Source organism: Zingiber officinale, chromosome 7B, assembly GCF_018446385.1.
Source record: "Zingiber officinale cultivar Zhangliang chromosome 7B, Zo_v1.1, whole genome shotgun sequence".
Classification (NCBI taxonomy): Eukaryota; Viridiplantae; Streptophyta; class Magnoliopsida; order Zingiberales; family Zingiberaceae; genus Zingiber; species Zingiber officinale.
In genome coordinates this window covers 21,729,318-21,752,107 of record NC_055999.1, presented here as the reverse complement: position 1 = coordinate 21,752,107, position 22,790 = coordinate 21,729,318, and the positions used below count along the sequence as shown (strand labels likewise).

General features: G+C 45.6%; 1 protein-coding gene across 1 annotated transcript; it reads right to left on the bottom strand.

Moving 5' to 3' along the window:
• Nucleotides 1–1,098: 1,098 nt before the first annotated feature.
• LOC122005512 (phytoene synthase 2, chloroplastic-like) lies at nt 1,099–21,512 on the bottom strand. The gene is made up of 6 exons (XM_042560550.1): nt 21,156–21,512; nt 10,291–10,341; nt 1,953–2,125; nt 1,646–1,881; nt 1,376–1,568; nt 1,099–1,293 (listed from the first exon to the last, which is right to left on the bottom strand). Exons 1-6 carry the CDS (start codon nt 21,466–21,468, stop codon nt 1,138–1,140), a joined length of 1,122 nt encoding a protein of 373 aa, XP_042416484.1. The 5' UTR covers nt 21,469–21,512; the 3' UTR covers nt 1,099–1,137.
• Nucleotides 21,513–22,790: the final 1,278 nt, after the last annotated feature.

The window sequence follows — 22,790 nt, the reverse complement described above, 5'->3', positions numbered from 1 at the left end:
GTTGTTTCTTCTTTCTCTTCCTTTATTTTTGTTTCTCCTACAACAAATATATAAAAAAATCTCTTTCTCAAGGTTGTCTTCGTGCGCTAGTCAACCATCCAACCCGAGAGGATAAGTACCGATTATATGATGTGGTAAAAGACGATTTACTCGCTTTTAGTATCTTTGCTAATCCATCGTTAAGTTAACATGAAAAAGATAAATCAAAAATGACTACTAATCATAATACAATGAATAATTGTATTTATTCAAACATGAGAGAAAACATGTTCATATATGTCGAGTCCCCAAAACTTAATAGGATAATATCTCGTCTCAATTATCGCATCATACTAAGAGCACCCAGGTATTTGGGGGAGTGAGAAAAAGTTCAACTAGATGGAAGCCAACTTGATAGAACCCACCGACGAAAGCTATCCTGACGTGCATCTCACTAACCAAAGATTAAGGTGAGTCGAGCACTCGTCAAGAGTCACCCCCATCCCTTCATCTCAGAGTCTCAGTCCGTATCAATTTAATTACTTTAACAATTGTTAATTTTTCTTTTAAAAAAATGTTACTTTTGGCTTTGGCAGCACAAATAGAAAAGCAAGCTTAAGATTCCCCAACACCTCAGATTATTCCAGTGCCTTCTCTAATCTTCCTTCTTCTTCTTCCTCCCCAACCAATTTAAGGTCCTCCACCACGCGTCGGATTACGTTTACAGCCAGAGAGCATGGGCCTGGTCATAGATCTGTCCCTCCCACTCATTCTCTTTGCCATTTTACTTGGGTTCGGCTGCTACTTAGCTTCCTCGGAAGAGCAAAGGGGAGACAGGAAGCCCTTGCCGGCGTCGGCATGCAGGCCTACGGACCTCCGGCACCACCTCCCGGCGTCGTTGAGCCTTCTCTTCCAACTACCTACGCCAAGGAAAGCGCAGGAAATTTGTGATGATCGTGTTTAGTTTCTGTTTTGTTCTTTCGTGAGTGCCTTTGGATTTCTCTCTTCACGTTTGAGTATGATATTTCGATTGTTTTCTTTTATTACGATATTATCCTCTGTAGTGACGCCCTTGATTTCTGAAATTTGTAATTTTATAAAGATCTTAAATCTCTGCTGGAACGAAACTGAAAAAAAAAAAAAAAAAATCACTGCTGTCTATCTTGAAAGGCTCGCCAATGCCTTGGCATATGCTATGGGCAATGAGATCAATTTCTTCGCCTTTCCTACGTAGGCACGCTTCGTGAAGTTGTCGTAGTCATTGGCTTCAATGGAATCAAGGATCTGTCGATAAAGCTGCGAGGAGGCCAAAACCTGAAGGAAAATAAAACGAAGAAGAAGAAGAACACTATTGTTCAAATGATGATCCATTCAGATCAGTTATATGATTTCATACCGGCCATCTGCTAGCTGAATTCAACTCGTAGATGCCCTTCTCAGCTTCGTCAAAGAACATTCTGGCTCGCTTAATTTGACCCTTCATGAAGCTCCTCCATCTCTCGGTCACTTTTCCATTGAAAATATCATCATCTGATAGATCAGCTCGAGCTAATTCGTCTTGCGGAAGGTACACTCTCCCCCTTCTCGAGCTGAAACAATGAAATAAGACAGAGAAGTTCTATCTAATGAAGAATTTTGCCATATCGCAATCGGAAGGACAACTTACTCTTCTCCTACATCCCTGAGTATGTTGGTCAACTGATTAGCAATGCCAAGAGCTAGTGCTGCGTTATAGACACTCTCTATGGAGGCTTTTGAATCTGGAGCAATTCCCATTACAGGAACACTCATTAGGCCGACCGTACCAGCCACATAGTAACAGTAGAGATAGAGCTCATCAAAGTTATTGTATCGCGATTTCCGCAGATCCATTCTCATTCCTTCGATCAAATCCTTGAATGGCTGTATCAGGAAGAATATGAACAATCTAATTCAAACCTCAAAAGACATCTAATGTTTCTATCTTCATTTACCTGAATGTCTACTGGATATTTTGATACAGTGTCTGATAGAGCGGCATCATACATATCGTAAGGCCGACCATCGAATAGATCTTCCAACCTGTGCTGCCAGCGATCCAGAGCAGTGGGTGTTATATGGGAAGCATTGGGGCCATCGACTAGTTCATCGGTCCTTCTGCACCATACTGAACATTAAAGAGGAAAACAAAAACTATGATTAAAGTGTAGAGAGATTAATCATCTAAATTACATGTAAATTATCATCAAACAAGCTGATCAGGAGCCAGGAATTTAATATTGTGGGGTGAAAGCTTAAGATGTGTGTTTGGGGCCTTGGCTCCGTCTAGTACTCTAGGCATCCATTTAGATAGTTTAAGTACCCCCTTCAAATTCCTTCCGAATATTCTAGGAATCCCTTCGAGTAGTTTAGACATCCCTTTGGGTAGATGGACTCTTTTAAAATAGTCTAGGCAGTCCTTCAAGTAGACATTCAGTCACTCTGACCTGCTTCGGACCTCCTCGCAAGCATCCGATGACCCTTACCTACTCTGGGCCCACCCTTAACTGTAGATGTTAGATATTAGGGCCTTAATGGACCAATACGGTTTTGTGGAAAAATCGGAATGTCATCAATAGATAAAAGTCGTAATTGACTTCAAAATTAAAATCTACGTTTCGAGTAGATAAATTTAGACTATTAATTTGCTCAAAACCGATTAAAGGTGAATGAGAAATTAATTGTTTAAAGTCGGCCCAAATAAAACATTAATTATTCATTAATGGTATATATAAGGAAATACATAGTAGAATAATCCCATATCGGAAATTTTCGATGTGCATTCTTTGCTTATTAATGATGCTGTGTTAATGGAGTTAACTCAAAAAAAAAGACCAGGTGCTCTCTTCTCAGGGGCGAACAGGTGCTCGCACCTGTGAGCCCGCCACTCGCCACATGCGCACGTGCGTAATGGGCGCTTTGTAGGCGCACTTTGCACTCGGGTGATGTATCAGGCTCGTATCTGACATGACAATGCCTATGTGGCATCCACGTGGGCAATAAGAGATGACTGGACTGTTGATTGGGCAAACAGATGGCAACCGTTGATCAAAGAGGTGTGATGGATCGCTTGTGATGTGATCTAGAGCGTTGGATCGTGAAGAGTCATGATTTGACCGCTTGGGATGAGACTTGATCTGAAGCGTCAGATCGAATGGATCAGTAGATCCAGATCCGATGGCTGATGACAATAGGCGAGATCTGAGGGTCAAAACTCTTCAGATCTGATGGATGAAATTAAAGTGGGATATGTGAAGGGTTATAACTCTTCATGGACGATCCAGATCGATCCAGCCCAAAGAATACATCCTCTCACCCTCCAGATGCTAGGTTCACTGGTCTCGGAATTCGGAGTGCTACGATTCTGAGACGTTCGTCGTAGTATCTTGGGAACGAATTGCTGCTATCCGTTAGCACCGTAGCGGAGCAATATCGTTTACGGAGATAGTGTTGAACACTAGCCTCGACGATTAGTATCAGTTTGCGCACTTCGGGAGATACCGGGAACAATAGTCGTAAACGATACTCTGCAAACTGATATGGCTACTTCCAACGACGTTCCGACCACCATTCCGCCAACATCAATTCCGCACGGAGAAAAGCCGGAGAAATTCAGCGGAGCCGACTTCAAAAGATGGCAGCAGAAAATGCTGTTTTATCTAACGATGCTAAACCTTGTACGATTTTTACAGGAAAACCCGCCAGTCGCTACGGAAGGTAGTAAGGCTGCTTGCGATACGTGGTCACACGGAGATTTCCTGTGCCGCAACTATATTCTCAACGCCTTGGACAACACGCTGTATAACGTGTATTGTTCATTGGAGACGGCGAAATCTTTGTGGGAATCACTTGAGAAGAAATACAAGACCGAAAATGCCGGATTGAAGAAATTCATCGTCGGCCGGTTTCTGGATTTCAAGATGGTGGACTCTAAGAGTGTCTCAGCTCAAGTCCAAGATATGCAATTAATACTGCATGATCTGGACGCCGAAGGCATGAAGCTGAACGAGTCATTCGTAGTAGCTGCGGTAATTGAGAAGCTCCCTCCGTCATGGAAGGACTTCAAGAATTACCTCAAGCACAAGCAAAAGGAGATGGGACTGGAAGACCTGATCCTGAGGCTACGAATAGAGGAGGATAATTGAAAATTATCCGACTCTAGAGGAACCAAGCGGACTATTGACGAAATACCCAACCTGGTCAAGCCAAACTCCAAAAAGCCGAAGCAGTTCAAGAAGAAGGCTCAAGTAAAGAAGTTCAAGGGCTCTTGCTACAACTGTGGAAAGTCAGGACACATGTCAAAGGACTGCAGACACCCGAAGAAGCCAACTAAGGGGCCAAAAGATGCTGCAAACCACATCACAACCTCTCTTGAGGACTTGGATCTCACTGCGGTCGTGTTTGAATCCAATACAGTGGAGGATAACCCGAAGCAGTGGTGGATCGATACTCGAGCAACTCGTCATATCTGTTCAGATAAGCCGATGTTCTCCAAGTATACTCCGATAAATGGAAGGAAGCTCTATATGGGCAATTCCACGACATCTCCGATCGTCGGACTCGAAAAAGTTGTTCTGAAGATGACGTATGGAAAGGAGCTAACTCTGATTGATGTGCTCCATGTTCCCGACATCAGAAAGAACCTAGTTTCTGGATCGACACTTGTTAAGGCCGGGTTTAGACTAGTGTTCCAGTCCAACAACTTTGTCCTTATGAAGAATGATGTCTTCGTAGGAAAGGGGTACTTAGAACAAAGTCTATTCAAAATGGTTGTAATGACTGTACTCCGAAAATTTGATGGTAATAAAATAATTGCTTCCAGCTATGTGGTTGAATGTTTCAATTTGTGGCATGATCGACTCGGACATGTGCATAATAATACTCTGAAACGTCTCGTCAAACTAAATTTATTACCGAACGTCAATGTTGACGAAACACACAAATGTGAAGTGTGTGTAGAAGCTAAAATGACGAAACTACCTTTTCATTCGGTGGAAAGGTCAACGACTCCTCTAGAGTTAATACATAGTGATCTATGTGACTTGAAATTTGTGCAAACTAGAGGAGGTAAAAAGTATTTCATTACTTTTATCGATGACTGCATGAGGTTCTGTTATGTTTTTCTTTTAAGAAGTAAAGACGAAGCCTTAGAGGCATTCAGAACCTAAAAAACAGAAGTTGAAAATCAACTTGACAAACGAATTAAGATAATTCGTAGCGATAGATGTGGAGAATATGATGCACCGTTTGATGAATTTTGTTTAGATTCTGGCATTATCCATCAAACAACGGCGCCTTACTCACCTCAATCGAATGGTATTGCTGAACGTAAAAATCGGACACTAAAAGAGATGATGAATGCCTTGTTGATAAATTCAAGCTTACCTCAAAACTTATGGGGGGAAGTAATATTATCGGCAAATCACATTCTCAACAAAATTCCTCATAAGAAAAGTGATAAAACTCCATACGAACTATGGAAAGGCCACAAGCCATCGTACAAATACCTGAAAGTGTGGGGGTGCTTGGCAAAGGTCAAAGTACCTAAACCAAAGCAAGTAAAGATTGGACCTAAAACATTCGATACGGTATTTGTCGGATATGCCCATAATAGTAGTGCATATCGTTTCCTAGTTCATAAATCAGACATTCCTGATATTCATGTGGGAACAACCATAGAATCTCGGAATGTGATATTCTTTGAAAACGAATTACCAAATAAGAAGGAAAACGTTGAAAATGATAACAACGGAAGTTCAAACGAAAATGACGTTACCGAACTTAGCTGTTATAAAAGGACTATTGACGATCAAAGCGAAGGGACACGTCGTAGCAAACGGGCTAGAGCTGAGAAATCGTTCGGGCCAGATTTCATGATTTTCATATCGGAAATGGACCCAAGAACATTAAGTGAAGCTCTCTATAGTCCCGATGCTCCAATGTGGAAAGAAGTTGTCAACAGTGAAATCGAATCCATCATGAATAATCATACTTGGGAATTAGTATACCTTCCTTCTTGTATTAAATCATTAGGTTGTAAGTGGATACTAAAACGTAAGTATAAAGCTGATGGATCAATTGACAAGTATAAGGTCAGACTTGTAGCCAAGGGGTGCAAGCAAGAGGAAGGTCTTGATTACTTCGATACCTACTCACCGGTGATAAGGATTACGTCCATATGAGTGTTAATAGACATTGCAGCACTGTATGACCTTGAAATACATCAAATGGATGTTAAGACTGTGTTCTTAAATGGTGAGTTGGAAGAAGAAATTTATATGGAGCAACCCGAGGGGTTCGTGGCTCCAGGAAATGAGAAAAAGGTGTGTCGACTTGTTAAGTCATTATACGGACTTAAGCAAGCGCCTAAACAATGGCACGAAAAATTTGACAAAGTAATGCTGTCAAACAAATTCAGAATAAATGAATGTGACAAATGCATGTATGTCAAAGACACGCCTAAAGGTTATGTAATCATCTGTCTATACGTAGATGACATGCTAATAATGGGCAGTAATCATGATATAATCATGACTACAAAGAAAATGTTGACCAAAAATTTCGATATGAAAGATATGGGTCAAGCAGATATTATATTGGGAATAAAAATTCTCAGGACATCAGAAGGGATAGTTCTAACACAATCCCATTATGTAGAGTCAGTATTGAAAAGATTCAATGCGTACGATCTCTCTACAGTAAAAACACCTATGGATCTAAGTCAATACTTAGTGAAAAACCATGGTGAGACCTTATCGCAGTTGGAATATTCTCGGATAATAGGCAGTTTGATGTATCTCACAAACTGCACACGTCCGGATATTGCCTGTGCGGTCAACAAGCTAAGTCATTTTACGAGTGGTCCAAACGACACCCATTGGAAAGCATTGATGCGAGTTCTTAGATATTTGAAATATATTATGAACTATGGATTACATTATGAAAAATATCCCGCTGTGCTGGAGGGATATTGTGATGCTAATTGGATATCAGATACAAAAGACTCCAAATCCACTAGTGGATATGTTTTCACGATCAGTGGGGGAGTAGTATCTTGGAAATCCACTAAGCAGACGTGTATTGCTCGGTCAACTATGAATCCGAGTTTATAGCACTAGACAAAGCAGCTGAGGAAGCTGAATGTCTGTGAAATTTCTTGGAAGATATTCCGAGCTGGGCGAAACCTGTGCCTGCCGTACTGATCCACTGTGATAGTCAATCGGCAATTGGAAGGACACAGAGTAATATGTACAATGGGAAGTCACGACATATACGTCGTAGACATAATACCATTAGGCAGTTGATCTCGAATGGAGTGATAGCAATCGACTATGTTAAGTCCAAAGATAATTTGGCAGATTCTCTTACGAAAGGGTTGAGTCGAGATCAAGTATACTGCTCATCAAGAGGAATGAGATTAAAAATCTACAACTAAAAAACGACTGTAGCGGTAACCCAACCTTGTTGACTGGAGATCCCAAGATCTTGGTTCAATGGGACAACGAAGTTACAGAAATTGTGTTACAGCACATGAGATATTTTATCTCTATCCCAATCCTAGGATGAATTTGTGCTGTCCTACCTCATGTAGTGAGGTAAAGCTTATGCTTTTAGTGACTTCTATGCCTTATAAGGTGGAGTATGGTAGGATACTCCTGATAGAAGTGTCACTTATATGAGTATGAAGACAGACCGCTTCAATGAAACACTCATGAATCCAAGATGGTGTCCATGGCCGAAACGGAACCAACCATAAGAACCTAAAGTAGGTGAGATAGGTCTCTGTGTGGGTGTTATTGTCTTAGTATACACCAACAGCTGAGCAGTTCAAAACATCACGTTCACTGTGCAACCTAGTATACTCAATAGCATTCCACTACGGAAGGTTCAAAGCCACAAGCTACCTCTCCCGATACAATGACTTATCGATTAGACTCTTGTAAAGTGTCAGCATGCATACACGCATTGCATTAATTTCCATTCATGTGGGGGATTGTTGGATATTGGGGCCTTAATGGACCAATACGGTTTTGTAGAAAAATCGGAATGCCATCAATAGATAAAAGTCGTAATTGACTTTAAAATTGAAATCTACGTTTCGAGTAGATAAATTTAGACTATTAATTTGCTCAAAACCGATTAAAGGTGAATGAGAAATTAATTGTTTAAAGTCGGCCCCAATAAAACATTAATTATTCATTAATGATATATATAAGGAAATGCATGGGAGAATAGTCTCACATCGGAAATTTTCGATGTGCATTCTTTGCTTATTAATGATGCTGTGTTAATGGAGTTAACTCAGAAAAAAAGACCAGGTGCTCTCTTCTCAGGGGCGAGTAGGTGCTCGCACCTGTGAGCCCGCCACGTGCGCACGTGCGCAATAGGCGCTTTGTAGGCGCACTTTGCACTTTGCACGTACGCATCGTCGCGAGGAGCATTGAGGAGCTTAACAATGCCTATATGGCATCCACGTGGGAACGGATCTAGAGCGTTGGATTGCGAAGAGTCACGATATGACCGCTTGGGATGAGACTTGATCTGAAGCGTCAGATCAAATGGATCAGTAGATCCAGATCCGATGGCTGATGACAATAGGCGAGATCTGAGGGTCACAACTCTTCAGATCTGATGGATGAGATTAAAGTGGGATATGTGAAGGGTTATAACTCTTCAGAATGGACGATCCAGATCGATCCAGCCCAAAGAACACATCCTCTCACCCAAAAAGGCATTCAACCTCTTCATTTGGTATAAATAGAACCCTCCAGATGCTGGAAATATAAATTGAATCATCGAATTCATCTATTCTACTCTCTCTTGAGCATTCATCTCATCTTGTGCATTTAAGAGTCCAAAAAGCCTACGAGAAGGTTCCCTGGTCTCGGAATTCGGAGTGCTACGATTCCGAGACATTCGTCGTTGTATCTTGGGAACGAATTACTGCTATCCGTTAGCATCGTAGCGGAGCAATATCATTTACGGAGATATTATTGAACACTAGCCTCGACGATTAGTATCAGTTTGCACACTCCGGGAGATACCAGGAACAACAGTAGATGCACTCCTTCAGCTAGTCTAAGCATCAGTTTAGGTAGATGGCACCCCTTGGGATAGCGTAGACACTCTTTTGGGTAAATGGACTTTTTCGATTATATGCACTTGTTCGGGTAGTCTAAGTATACCCCTTCAAGTATATGCACCAGGTGGGAAATAAGCCTTGTTGTGCTATTAGCACAATAAATTATGTTGTTATTGGTTCAATTGAGTGTTCTTCTAGTCCAATTTCATTTGTACAATTTATAATTATCCCCACCAATGATCTAGTGAGAATAATTGCTTACTTATATTTGAGTTAGCATTCACATATTCATATATATGTGCACTCTGCATACAAGCAAATGTCATCATCCAACTATAAATTGATTCATATAAATTAAGATTTGATGCAAGATCAACCAAATATGATTATTTGAACTTTAAACGGTATTCCATTTTAATAGTATTTAGGATATTTTAATATTTTTGGTAATTATGAGTTATAGTTAGTCTATAATAACGTATTATTTTATTAATTTTAATTTCTATCAATAGTTTTTTTTTAGAAAGATCTCTTTTTTTTTTCTCTCAATAAGATTTGAATTAAGATACATATATTAAAATTTCTTTCCTATCTTTATCTTAGGATCTAATGTCTATATATATAAATACCATTATAATTGTATGGAGATTCATCCCTCAATTATTAATAAAGTCTTTTTTATTTTTCTCTTTATTTTTTTGAGATTCTTGTTATCTTCTCCTTAATTTTATAATAATCCATATTCATACTCAACCTAGCTAGCTCATTAGTTATGAAAACAAATATCCAATACTTCTTCCCAACAACCCCATGAGGTATGAATAAAACTTATAAGAATTCTCTGAAAGGGCGGTGGTGGACACAAGGAGATGGTGGTGGTGGCAAACACAAGGTGTGATGGACATAAGGAGAAATTAGCAATGACCCCTCCCCTTTAATCTTACCAAGAATAATAATTAAGTCTTATCCCACTAAAATCTTACCAATCCCTCTTGAAATTTTATGTATCAATAATTTGATTTTTTTATTACAATAATTAAAACCGATAGGGTAATCATGTACTGGGTTGTATGTAACCTAGACAAAGGCCAGAAACAAAAGAAACTCTTAAGACCTTTTGACTTTACTTTGACATTCAGTTTATCAAGCATAGAAATTGTAGTCTTTCCTTGAAGAAGATAGAAGCACAAAAAGGAAGAAGAAAGTCATACCGTAGATTGCCCCGATAGCCTTTCTTCTCTCTGGTGTCATAAGCAATGTTCCTGAAACAATTAAATTTCATCAAAGGAAACATTCTTGACACAAATCTGTACATAAATCAAACTGTTCAGAAACATATATATTTAGAACTTTGGCTCTCTGAGAGACAGAAGAACTTTTTTTTGACCTTATACGCGACTGATAAAATGCCGCAATGGTCAAAGTAGATGTTGTTGAAGTGATAATTATATTGATGAATTGGACCCAAATTTTTATGGATTTATTTTTAAACTTTACTCAAACAAACCTGACATCAGTGAAGATATTTTTCATATATTTTCAATACGAAACTTTAATTATTGGCGTCGTATGTGGGAATACACCTGAATCTGAGCAGAAAAGATGGAAGGAGCTGGACGACCACACACCGTGACGCTCTCGCAGGAGGAGCTCGACGTCCTTATTGAGGTAAGAGCGGCAAAAATCGTGGAGCAGCAACAACAGAAGGCGTTAGCCGAGCGATTAGCACAACAGGAAACTTCGACGTCAGGTGGCCGAGCGGCGGAGGAGGACCGGCCGGAGCAATACTCCACCTGGGCGCAGAATAAAGGTCAGACCGGCACTCCAGGGAATGCTCCGCCCCGCCCCTATTCCGTTTCATCGGGCATTATTCCAGACTCCGTCCGAGCTAGCACAGGCCAATCAAGGGTCATCAGATGAAGCGCCCGTATGGGATGCTATGAAGGGGAAGGTGCCTCGGGCTGAGTCATCCCCCAAGCGGATCAATCGACAGTTTTCCGAGGCCATTTTTCAGGATCCATTGCCAAGGCACTACACGCCCCCGACAATCGGAGAATATAACGGGACCACCGACCCGGATGACCATCTGGGTAAATTCGACAACACGGCCACTTTACATCAATATACAGATGGTGTAAAGTGTAGGGTATTTCTCACCACCCTTTCGGGATCGACGCAACGGTGGTTCCGGAGGCTGCCGGACGGATCGATCACAAGCTTCAATGAATTCCGCATGGTTTTCCTTCATCATTTCGCGAGCAGCAGACGCTACCAGAAGACCAGCGTCAGCTTGTTCGCCATAAAACAAGGTCCGAAGGAAACACTCCAAGCTTACATCCAGCGCTTCAACCAAGTGGTCATGGATATCCCGATAGTCACCGCGGAGACCATGATGAACGCATTCACACAAGGGCTGGTGGACGGCGATTTCTTCCGCTCGCTCATCAGAAAGTCGTCTCGCAGCTACGACCATATGCTGCACAAAGCCAATGAATACATCAATGTGGAGGAAGCCCAGGTGGCAAGAAGAAAAGAAACACCGGCCGAGCCGCTATCGCCCATCGAGTGGAGGCAACCAACCAGTCATCAACCGCCAAGAGGACCTCGAGCCGAAGGAGTACACCCCCACCACGAATCAAGACCGCAAGATGTCCAGCATGTGTCGGTTGATCGACCTAAACCTAAGGGAAAGGTATGGACACCCATGTTCTATTCGCTTCACCAGTCAGCCACCCACAACACCCGAGATTGTTGAAGCCTTCCGCCGATTGCTCACCCCATGCCCCGAAGCTATCGCCGTCGATCCCCTTCACCTGATCGGAGATACCGACACCAGGATACCGGACGACGCGGGGCTAGGGAATCGCTCGAGCGGCATCAGCAACTGAGGGTCAATCACCAAGCTTCACAAGAGCGAGCAAGACCTTCCGCTCGGGAGGAAGAGAATAGAAGCAACGCAGCTCGAGGCGAAATCAACATCATCACCGGTGGCCCCACAGGAGGGGATTCGAACTGGGCCAGAAAGTCACATGCTCGGCAGCTCAGGATCCACGCGGTCGGCTGCAGCCAGGAGCAGGCGAGCGGACCCGAAATTAGCTTCGAGCCCCGGGACCTCGAGGGAGTCGAAGTTCCCCACGATGACGCCCTCATCGTCCGAGCGGTAATAGCTAATTATACTATTCATCGCATATTTATTGATATAGGCAGCTCGGTCAACATCATTTTCAAGAAGGCGTTCGATCAACTTCAAATTGATCGAGCCGAGCTACTGCCAATGACGACCCCGTTATATGGGTTTACAGGAAATGAGGTCCTCCCGATCGGGCAGACCAAACTAGCTATCTCGCTAGGGGAGGAGCCGCTCAGGAGAACGCGGACCACTAACTTCATCGTGGTCGACGCCCCTTCCGCATACAATGTGATCCTGGGGCGGCCGGATCTCAACGAGTTCCGAGCGGTCGTCTCAACATTTTGCCAAAAGATAAAATTCCTCGTCGAAGATCAAGTGGGGAAAGTCCGAGGAGACCAGCTGGCAGCCCGACGATGTTATGTGGAAATGATCCGAGTTGAGGCAAAGGCCGCTCGGAAAGCTCCACGGATCGAGGTAAACGTTATAACTGAAAAGTCACCTTCCTTGGTTTATGAAGAAAAGGAGGAGGTACAGATCCACCTTGCCCGACTGGACTCCACTACGTTCATAGCATCAGACCTAGAGGCGAGCCAGAAAGAGAGGCTGGTCAAATGCCTCCAACAGAACTGCGACGTCTTTGCTTGGTCGACTCACGAGTTGCTGGGAGTCTCGCCGAGCATAACGCAGCACGAGCTTCATGTTCGGCCGGACGCTCGGCCGGTGAAGCAGAGGAAGAGGGACTTCAGCGCCAAACAGAATGTCATCATCCGAGCTGAAGTCGAGAAGCTCCTGCAGGCCGACCATATACGGGAGGTGCAATTCCCAAGTTGGCTCGCAAATGTGGTGCTAGTCTCCAAGCCAGGCAACAAATGGAGGGTTTGCATCGACTTCAGTGACCTGAATAAAGCGTACCCGAAGGATTTCTACATTTTGCCCTGAATCGATCAACTGGTAGACTCCACCACTGGGTGCGAGCTGATATGCATGCTGGATGCATATCAGAGCTACCACCAAGTGCCGCTCACCCTGGAAGATCAGGAAAAAGTGAGCTTCGTTACTACGGACGGGACTTACTGCTACAACGTAATGTCGTTCGAGCTGAAGAACGCCGGGGCTACATACCAAAGGCTAATGAACAAAGTGTTTCGGGAGCAGATCGGGCGCAACCTGGAGGTATACGTAGATGATATACTTATTAAATCTTTCCAGGCGGTGGATCTTTGTGCAGATATAGAGGAAACCTGCCGAACGCTGAGGAAGTACGGAGTCAAGTTGAACCCCCAAAAATGTTTGTTCTGGGCAAAAGGCGGACGCTTCCTCGGTTACATCGTGACCGAGCAGGGTATAGAGGCGAACCCTAGTAAGGTGAAGGCACTACAGGATATGTCGCCTCCCAGAAACCTGAGGGAAGTGCAGCGTCTTACCGGTCGGATAACGGCGTTATCGCGATTCATCTCCAGAACGGCCGATCGGAGCCTACCTTTCTTCAAGATCCTGCGTAAAGCTACCAAGTTTCAGTGGGACGGGGAGTGTGATCGGGCGTTTGAAGACTTGAAAGCCTATCTGAATTCGTTACCTGTATTGGCTATGCCAAACATAGGCGAGCCGCTCCGTATATACTTGTCATCAACCTAGCATGCTGTCGGCTCGGCGCTGGTGAAAGAGGATGGAGAGGAGCAACCCATGTATTTCTTGAGCCACATTTTAAAAGACACTGAGTCCTGCTATACCGTTCTCGAGAAGCTCACTTTCGCGCTGGTATTGGCCGCACGGAGGCTCCGCCCTTATTTCTTAGCATATACGATCATCGTCATGGTGAACAACCCACTGGGGAGAGTGCTCCTGGATCCAGAAGCATCCGGGCGACTCATCAAGTGGACAACGGAGCTCAGTAAATTTGACATCCAATATCAACCCCGTTCGGCGATTAAGGCGCAGTCCTTGGTGGATTTCGTAACAGAGGCACAGAATCCCGAGCCCGAAGCTTTATGGAAAGTATTTGTAGACGGATCATCCACTCGGCTCGGAAGCGGAATTGGTGTCTTGTTACTTTCTCCTCAGGAAGAGCGGATGCATCTGTCTGTCCGGTTGGGCTATCGAGCAACAAATAATGAAGCAGAGTATGAAACCCTCATAGCTGGCTTGCAGGTCGCCCGACATGTGGGGGCCGCCCGAGTAGTCCTTTACTCGGATTCTCAGCTTGCCCCCCAGCAGCTCTCAGGCACTTTCAAGATAAATAATGCGAGGCTTAGACTCTATGCGGAGGCCTTCGAAAAGCTCAAACCAAACTTCAGGGAGGTAGTCATACAGAAGATACCCCGAACGGAGAACCAGAAGGCGGACGAATTAGCTAAACTTGCAAGCTCGATAACACCGGTGGTGATCCAGCAGTCGATCGAGCGAGTATCCTTGGTGGCCAATATCGACAGGATGGAGGACCTCACATTCCCAGGTGACTGGAGAACGACCATAGTCAAATTCCTACGATCGGGAACCACTCCAGCCGATCGGGACGAGGCCCAGTTATTAAGAAGAAGAGCCGGTCGGTTCACCCTTATCGGGGATCAGCTCTACAAAAAAGCTTTTTCTCGACCGTTGCTAAAGTGCGTCAGCTCAGAAGATGCAGAATATATACTGAATGAGGTACACCAGGGGACTTGTGGAGGACACCCGGGCGGTCGAACATTGGCGAGGAAGATTCTGCTAGCCGGGTATTTTTGGCCTACCCTACACTAGGATGCCGGGCGGACTGTCGCTGCTTGTTTGTCCTGCCAGAAGTACCACAGCTTCTCCCATCGCCCAGCGGAGGAGATGAAGACATCTATAGTGTCCTGCCCGTTCAATCAGTGGGGCATGGACATCGTGGGACCTTTCCCCATGGCGACCGGGCAGCGGAAGTTCCTACTAGTAGCAGTCGACTATTTCTCCAAGTGGGTCGACGTCGAACCGCTGGCAAAGATAACTGAGCAGATGGTCAAGAAGTTCATCTAGCAACATATAATACGTCGGTTCGGCGTCCCTCGTAGGCTCGTCTCTGATAATAGGCAACAGTTCGTCGGTCAGCAGCTCGGAGAGTGGTGTGCGGGGTATGGCATCGAGCAGCATTTCACATCCGTGGCATATCCCCAGAGCAACGGTCAAGCCGAAGTGGCCAACCGGGAAATCCTTCGAATTCTTCGTGTTCAGCTCGATCACATTGGGGGAAGTTGGGTAGACGAGTTGTCGGGCGTACTTTGGGCGATCCGAACGACCCCAAAGGAAGGAATGAGTGTTACTCCGTTCCACTTGGTATACGGAGGAGAGGCGGTCGTCCCGGTCGAGGTGGGCGTAGAGTCCGATCGGGTCCAGAACTATGATGGAGATAATGCCGAGCGGAGATTACTCGAATTAGATCTGGTGGACGAGGCGCGAGCCAAAGCAGCCGTCCGGCTAATGGCGTATCGGCAGAGAATGAAGCAAAATTACAATAGGCGAGTAATCCCCAGAGCATTCCAGGTCGGCGATCTAGTATGGAAGAAGGTCAAGCCAGTCGGTGATGTGAGCAAGCTGGAGGCTCCCTGGGCGGGACCCTTCAAAGTCGTCGAGAAGCTACGATCGGGGCCCTACTACCTTGAGGATCAAGATGGACGACGGTTGGAACGACCATGGAGCACTAACCACCTCCAACCCTATCGATCTGGGTAAAAGGTGCGCCTGTGTAAATCGATTGCATGTATTCTTGTTCTGCGCTATCCTTTGAATGCAGGAATAAGATCATGAAAACGCGACGACATAACTAATGCTCACCGAACGTCCAAGCTTCTCTAGACCGTCGAGCGGCGACGTAAAACTCTAGAGTCTGACCGGTGACTATAAACCCCCCGGCCTGAATACCGTCGAGCGGCAACGTTAAACTCTAGAGTCGGGCCGACAACTATAAATCCCCCGGCCTGAAAACCGTCGAGCGGCGACGTTAAACTCTAGAGTCGGACCGACGACTATAAACTCCCCGGCCTGAAGACCGTCGAGCGACGACGTTAAACTCTAGGGTCGAAGCGGCGACCATAAATATCCCGCCCGGAAGACCATCGAGCGGCAACGTTAAACTCTAGGGTCAAAACGACGACCATAAATATCCCGCCCGGAAGACCGTCGAGCGGCGACGTTAAACTCTAGAGTCGGACCGGCGACTATAAACCCCCGGCCTGAAGATCGTCAAATGGCGACGTTAAACTCTAGGGTCGAAGCGGAGACCATAAATATCCTGCCCGGAAGACCGTCGAGCGGCGACATTAAACTCTAGGGTCGAAGCGACGACCATAAATATCCCGCCCGGAAAATCGTCGAGCGGCGACGTTAAACTCTAGAGTCGGACCGATGACTATAAATCCCCCGGCCTGAAGACCGTCGAGCGGCGATGTTAAACTCTAGAGTCGAACCGACGACTATAAACCCCCCGGCCTTAAGACCGTCGAGCAGCGACGTTAAACTCTAGGGTCGAAGCGGTGACCATAAATATCCCGCCCGGAAGACCGTCGAGCGGCGACGTTAAACTCTAGAGTCGGACCGGCGACTATAAACCCCCCGGCCTGAAGGCCGTCGAGCGGCGACGTTAAACTCAAGGGTCAAAGCGGCGACCATAAATATCCCGCTCGGAAGACCGTCGAGCGGCAATGTTAAACTCTATGGTCGAAGCGGCAACCATAAATATCTCGCTCGGAATACCATCGAGCGGCGACGTTAAATCCTAGAGTCGGACCGGCAACTATAAGCCCCCCGGTCTAGAATTCGCGGAGAGGCGATTAAAAACATGACTTATAGATTGACGAACGACAATTAGAGGGTCCAGCCTTGGCATCACAAAATCCCAAGGAAACTTACGAAGGTGATATGGCATTAGACTGCCGAACGGTAACGTGAATATCGAGAGGCACGATTAGACAAGAAGACGGGCATAGATTCATTCAACAAAAATAGCCGAACGGCGATTACAAAAGGGTGATATAGGCCGGACGACCAACATACATTCAGGACTTCACTCTAAATAGTTAAAAATCTCGTTTGGAATTGTGGTCAGAAGGTCGGCATGGTCGCGGACGAGAATAGTAAAGTCTTCAGGCAGCTGGCCCTTTTTCTTCAGATAGTCGGTCGTTGAGGTGAGAGCTAGCTCGAAAGCGTGGACGAGCTGAGCGCAGGCCTTCTCTACAAACTTCTCCGAGCGGATGTAATTCTATTGCATGATAGCGACTCGACTCGGCTCGGCTTCCTAATATTCTATGAAGGCAGCGCGAGAGGCATCCAGCACCTCTTGGAGTGTCTTCAGGTCAGTCTGAAGGGCGGCCACCTCCGCCAAACGACCATTCTTCTCGGCAGCCAGCAGGTCAGTCAACTCGTTGACTTTGGCCTCAAGAGCCCGGGCTTCAGCATTCTTTGCCTCCAGGTCAGTGACGATCTGATTCTTCCTGTTAGTGGCCAGAGTAATCTTCTTATCATAGGTCTTGACCCGGGTCTCGAGCCAGTCTACCATGGTTTGCAAGCCCGAAGATTTATGTCGTTCGGCCTCCAGCAGTTTGTTTGTTTTCTCCAGATTGGCCTTCAGCTCGGTGTAGGAAGGGCCTTGAAGAGGGGTCCCCCCGGAGACCTTGAGCTTTTTAAATTCCTCCTCGAGGAAAGCTAAGCGGTGGCACACCGCTATACTCTCAACTCAATGCTGCGATTCAGTTAAAAGCATAAAATACCGAACGGAGGATAAGAAAAAAAAGCTTGAAAAAGTTACCCCCGTAGTTTGCTGCAGATGGTTGTTGCTGAGCATGCCAGGTGGCATCACGCCCACGCGCGCTCGGGCGTCCTCCCAGACTTTTGCGAACGGCCCCCGAATTGTTATCAAGTGTTCGGGGCTCGATGGCTGGTCAGCCTTCTGCAAATATTCCTCTGTCAATAGGTGGAGCAGATCCTTAATAGTCCTGTGCCGGCCCGGAGTGGACTGAGCGGACGCGGAAGGAGCAGAAGTCTGTTCGACCGGCTCAGAGCGGATGAGAGAGCGCTTGATTATCTGGCGAGCTGGAGGAAGAGAGCTAAGAGGCTGAGCGGCGACAGGGTCGGAAGGCCAGTCTCCTTGAGACAAGGTCCGGTCGGACGACAACGCTTCCACAGATGCAGTAGCGGGAAGATTGCCCTCCTGTTCAGACACGTGAACAGCAGAAGTGGCCGACCGGGTGGGGGTGCCCGTGCGGCGGCGTTTGCGCCCAGCCAATGGAATTTCATCTTCAGCATACTCAACTTCCTCTGGCCGAGTGGCCGGTTGCGCACTCGGTGAAGTAGTCTCCTCAGCTGCATCAGTGGTAGCCGTCTGAGCGGCAGACGTCTCGCCCACCGTCTGAACCTCTTCACTCTCACCTTCGTGAGAGCCGTTTGGGGTGAGGCCCAGTTTCTCCACTTCTTGCGCGACAGCCGCTTCTATCTCGGCAGCCTTGCACTTCAACATGCCAAACACCACCGATTTCATCATAGTCTCGATTGCAAGAAAAAGAAAGGAAATCAGTTAGAAGCCAAGAAAACGAGAGAAGGTTATTCCTTACTTGGGCCGTTCGGAAGTCGCGTTTGGATCGGACTTAATCCGAATAGGTACATCATCCCTTCGGGCAGTAGCTTGTGTATGCCCAGCTTCAGCCCGGCCAGCAAGTTCGCCATGTGCAGAAAAGCGGGCTCAGTCCGGTACCTTTTCAGTTCGGGAGGAGTCGGCAACAAAGTTTGCCATTTAGTCTGGAAGGAGGGTGGCTCGGGAAAACGCAGGAAGAAAAAATGCTCTTTCCAATGCTTATTGGAGGTAGACATTTTATCAAAGAAAACTAGACCGATCCGAGCTTGAAACAAGAAGGTGCCCAGCTCGGACTGCTTGGGGTAGTAGAAATAATGGAAGATTTGGGGCTTAAGTGGAATATTGTGAACCCGGAAGATCACGACTACGCCGCACAGCAGCCTAAAGGAATTTGGCACGGGCTGGCCGAGCGGAATACGAAAATAATTGCAAACTTCTAAGATGAATGGGTGGATCGGAAATCTAAGGCCACCTACGAATTGGTCGCGGAAGAAGGTAACAGCCCCGACCGGCGAGTCATGTGGCCGGTCGGACAACTCGACCAAAACGAGTTTATGGTCAAAAGGGATGTCATAGGTATTGATCAATTTGAAGGCATCTCCCGAATCGAACCTACTCTCCATGGTTTGATACCAAAGACCGGGAGATGGGGCAGAAGAACTGGCCATTGACGCTGGAATGCAAAGCAAAGGGAAAACAGAAAAGGCAACGGAGGAGATGAACGGAACAATGCCTGCGAAGCACAGACACCACCGGAATACGAAGAAAAAGCGTGGAGAAAACAAAAAAAGGAATGAGCGGAGAGTTCTTACAGAACAAGGGATGGTTGGAGAAGAGAGCGAATGGCCGGAATGTTGAGAATCAATTCGCCGGAGAATGAAGTAGAAACCTTCAAGAGCACGGACGTGATAAAGTGGAAGCGGCGGAAGGAAAGGAAGCAACCTTATAAATGTTGGGCTCGAGCTGTAGGGACCGCTCGATCCAGGGCACGGGATTCGAGGAGCGCATCCGCCCGTTGAATTCAAAGCGCCAGGGGTCACATTGAGCCTGATAGCTCGAGGAGGCGATGACGACCGCCTAGCCACGTGTCACCATCCCATTGGGCACATTTAATGACCCTCATTACGCAGACGAGGGCGCGTGCTTGGCCTTAATGGCGGGAATTTGCACGAATTCTGAGGAAATTCGGAGGACATCAGAGTTGACCGACGTTGGGTCGACAAGACAACCACCGACAAGTCGAATTCTCCAAGTGTCAGGGGGTTCCATGCCGAGCGACACTCTCATCAGATACAGAACGATCGTCATGTCGCCAGGCGGATAGTCCAATCAGTCGGACTTGCAGCCTCCTTCGATTAGACTTGAGGGGAAGACACGTGATCCGGTAGCAAAGGAGGGGTCCCGTACGGACAGAAGGTAATGACACGTGGAGGTCAAGGTCGAGACGATCGACGTAAAAGGTGAGCCGAGCGGAGGCCACCTTGCAGATCGGCCACGACAGAATGCCAGGTCGGCAAGGAGATAACTCGGCTAAGGTTCGAGTTTCCGACGCTCAGGAATCCACATACGACAGTTGATTGGGCCGAGCGGCCTCTCAGCTGGGTCGTAGGCCAACATATGCGCTATTCATCCGAGCATATAATCGAGCGGCTCACTCGCTTGGCCCCGCCTGGCCGACCAGTATGGCTGAGTGTCCCTCCCGCTCGGCCCGATAAAAGACAGAAGGTGCAGAAGAGTACAAAGGGGACGACCAGAGATATCCTTCTCGAGATATGTGCCGTCGACAGACAGTATGGTTGGCAGCTGGACCAGACAGAAAATCGTACGGTGAAAGTTTCCACTGTCATGTCAGAGATATGCTCGGACGGTTGCGGTATGACGTCAGACGTGCTTTTCTGACACATCCATTTTGAGGTATGTTTGGGGAGGCGCATGCACGCTCCTCGACATGTGAGCGCTCACGTGTCGAGGAGCGTGCATGCGTCTCCCCGGGGGCTTATATAAGGACCCCCAGATTTCGACGGAGGTATGCAATCAAAGATACTGTAGCTACAGTTCTCTTTATTTCGCTTCATCTTTCTTCTCGCCTGACTTGAGCGTCGGAGGGTCGTCGCCGGAAACTCCTTCCCGGCCTTGCTTTATTACAGGTTCGTCGGAGGTCCACCTCATCCCGCCGTCTACGCAGAGCCAGCAGAAACTTTCATCATCTCATAGTTCAGACAGGATGAATTATAATTCTAACAATTGATATCACTTGATGAATATGAATTTATTTTTTAATTCTGTAGCTCGTACCAGTGAAAATGTTGTGGGATTTGATTGTAATTCAAGATAAAAACAAAAAGAAGGAAAAAAAAAATTAACATTACCGAGATAGAAGGTCTTGGCATACTCGGCGCAGACCTCGCCGCAGCGTTCGTAGGCCTCATCGAGGAGGTCTCCTCGCAGCGGTGCGATGGGGACCTCGACGGCCGCTGGCGTCCTCCTCCGCGCCTCGCCCACCAATGCCGCCTGGCGGAGCACGACCTCGTACACCACCTTCTCGGAGGAGGGAGGCGGCACGGCCACCCGCAGACTGGCGGAGATTACCGAGCCACCTCTGGTTCTTCGCAATCGACTCTTCGTCTCGACGAAAGGCGGCACTTTGGGCGAAACGACGCAGATAAGTGAGCTAGAAGACATGAGAGGCAGCTCTCGATGCTGCTGCTCAGCTGTTACTTCTTGGCGATTTCCGAAGGAAGGGAGGAGACTACATCATCAGTACTGGCGCCGCTGCTGAGGATTTATAGAGGTGGGTGGGGATGGGACTGAGGTGGACGTGGAGATACCGATCCCTGGCGAGGGCGGATCGAGCTCGATGCTTTTCTAGCTTTTCTAGCCACATGCTCTGTCGTCCTGGTAACGTCTGGTTGCAAGCACAGTGAAACAGTGACACAGTAACAGTGGAACCAATGCAAATTAAACATGCTGCAAACGCATATCCCAGTGTCTGCGGTCGTGATCCAGTGGTTTGGCTCACAGAAGAAACAAAGGGAGTATAATAATCAAGGGAGCACGAGCAGCAGATCCACCGAGCCAGAGTTGAGTGGAATAACTAAACTAGTTAAGTCATAAGTGGGGCTAAACTTGAATCATAACATTTACGTGTGTATAAATTGTATTTCAAATTTAGAATAAGAAGGAAAAATTATCTTTTTCTAAAATTAATTTAGACATTTAAATAATCAAAAATATAATTAACAATTACAATTATTATTTAGTTTTTTTTTACAAGATTGACCTTGATTTGAATTTGGTTAGTTAGTAATTAATTTAATATTATAATTTTATTTATTTATAAGTTTTGATCAAGACTATTATTTAATATTTTTTTTATAAATAGCTCATAATCTTATTTATAAAGATTAAACTAATAAAGAATTAAACTCTCGATTAAACTAATAAAGTTTTTTCCTTTGGGTTTAGAGATTAATTTATGTATATTTATTTTATTTAATTTAAGTTTTTTTATTTAATTACACTGGTGAACATCAAAATTGCTCATTTAATGTTATGATTTGTCCTCTAGAATTAAATCAAAACAAATACTTTAATGTCACATGGATCATTTTAAAGCGCCAATTTTTTGCTTTTTCTAACCACGAATAATTAACTTTCGCAGATAAAGGAATGACGAACTATGTCCATGATATAACACTATTTCGTGAATTTAATTATCTAGTCGATCACGGCAGAGAAAGCTGCGTGTTAGGTTTACCATAACATTCATGCTTCATTATCTATATGAGACGATAGTATCCGGGGTAGGGTATCGTGATTAAATTCTACAATGATAGATCAAAGATCTAGAATTTAAGACTCATTTATTATTTTTTTGTTCTTAATGAATAATAGACTTGATAATACTAACTATCAGGATAAATTTTCATATGTATTTTCCTAATTTAATTATTCTGACGGTAGATAAAAATTTTATATGGTACTCAACCGATCAACCAACTTTT

Bases quoted from the DNA above. Each gene is read 5' to 3' on its own strand.
- LOC122005512 (XM_042560550.1), bottom strand. From the start codon at position 21,468: ATGTCTTCTAGCTCACTTATCTGCGTCGTTTCGCCCAAAGTGCCGCCT. The intron at 10,342-21,155 runs GTAATGTTAATT...TAATTGTTTCAG, and splicing joins TGCCAAGACCTTCTATCTCG to GAACATTGCTTATGACACCA. The intron at 1,294-1,375 runs GTATGAAATCAT...ATTTTCCTTCAG, and splicing joins ATTCAGCTAGCAGATGGCCG to GTTTTGGCCTCCTCGCAGCT.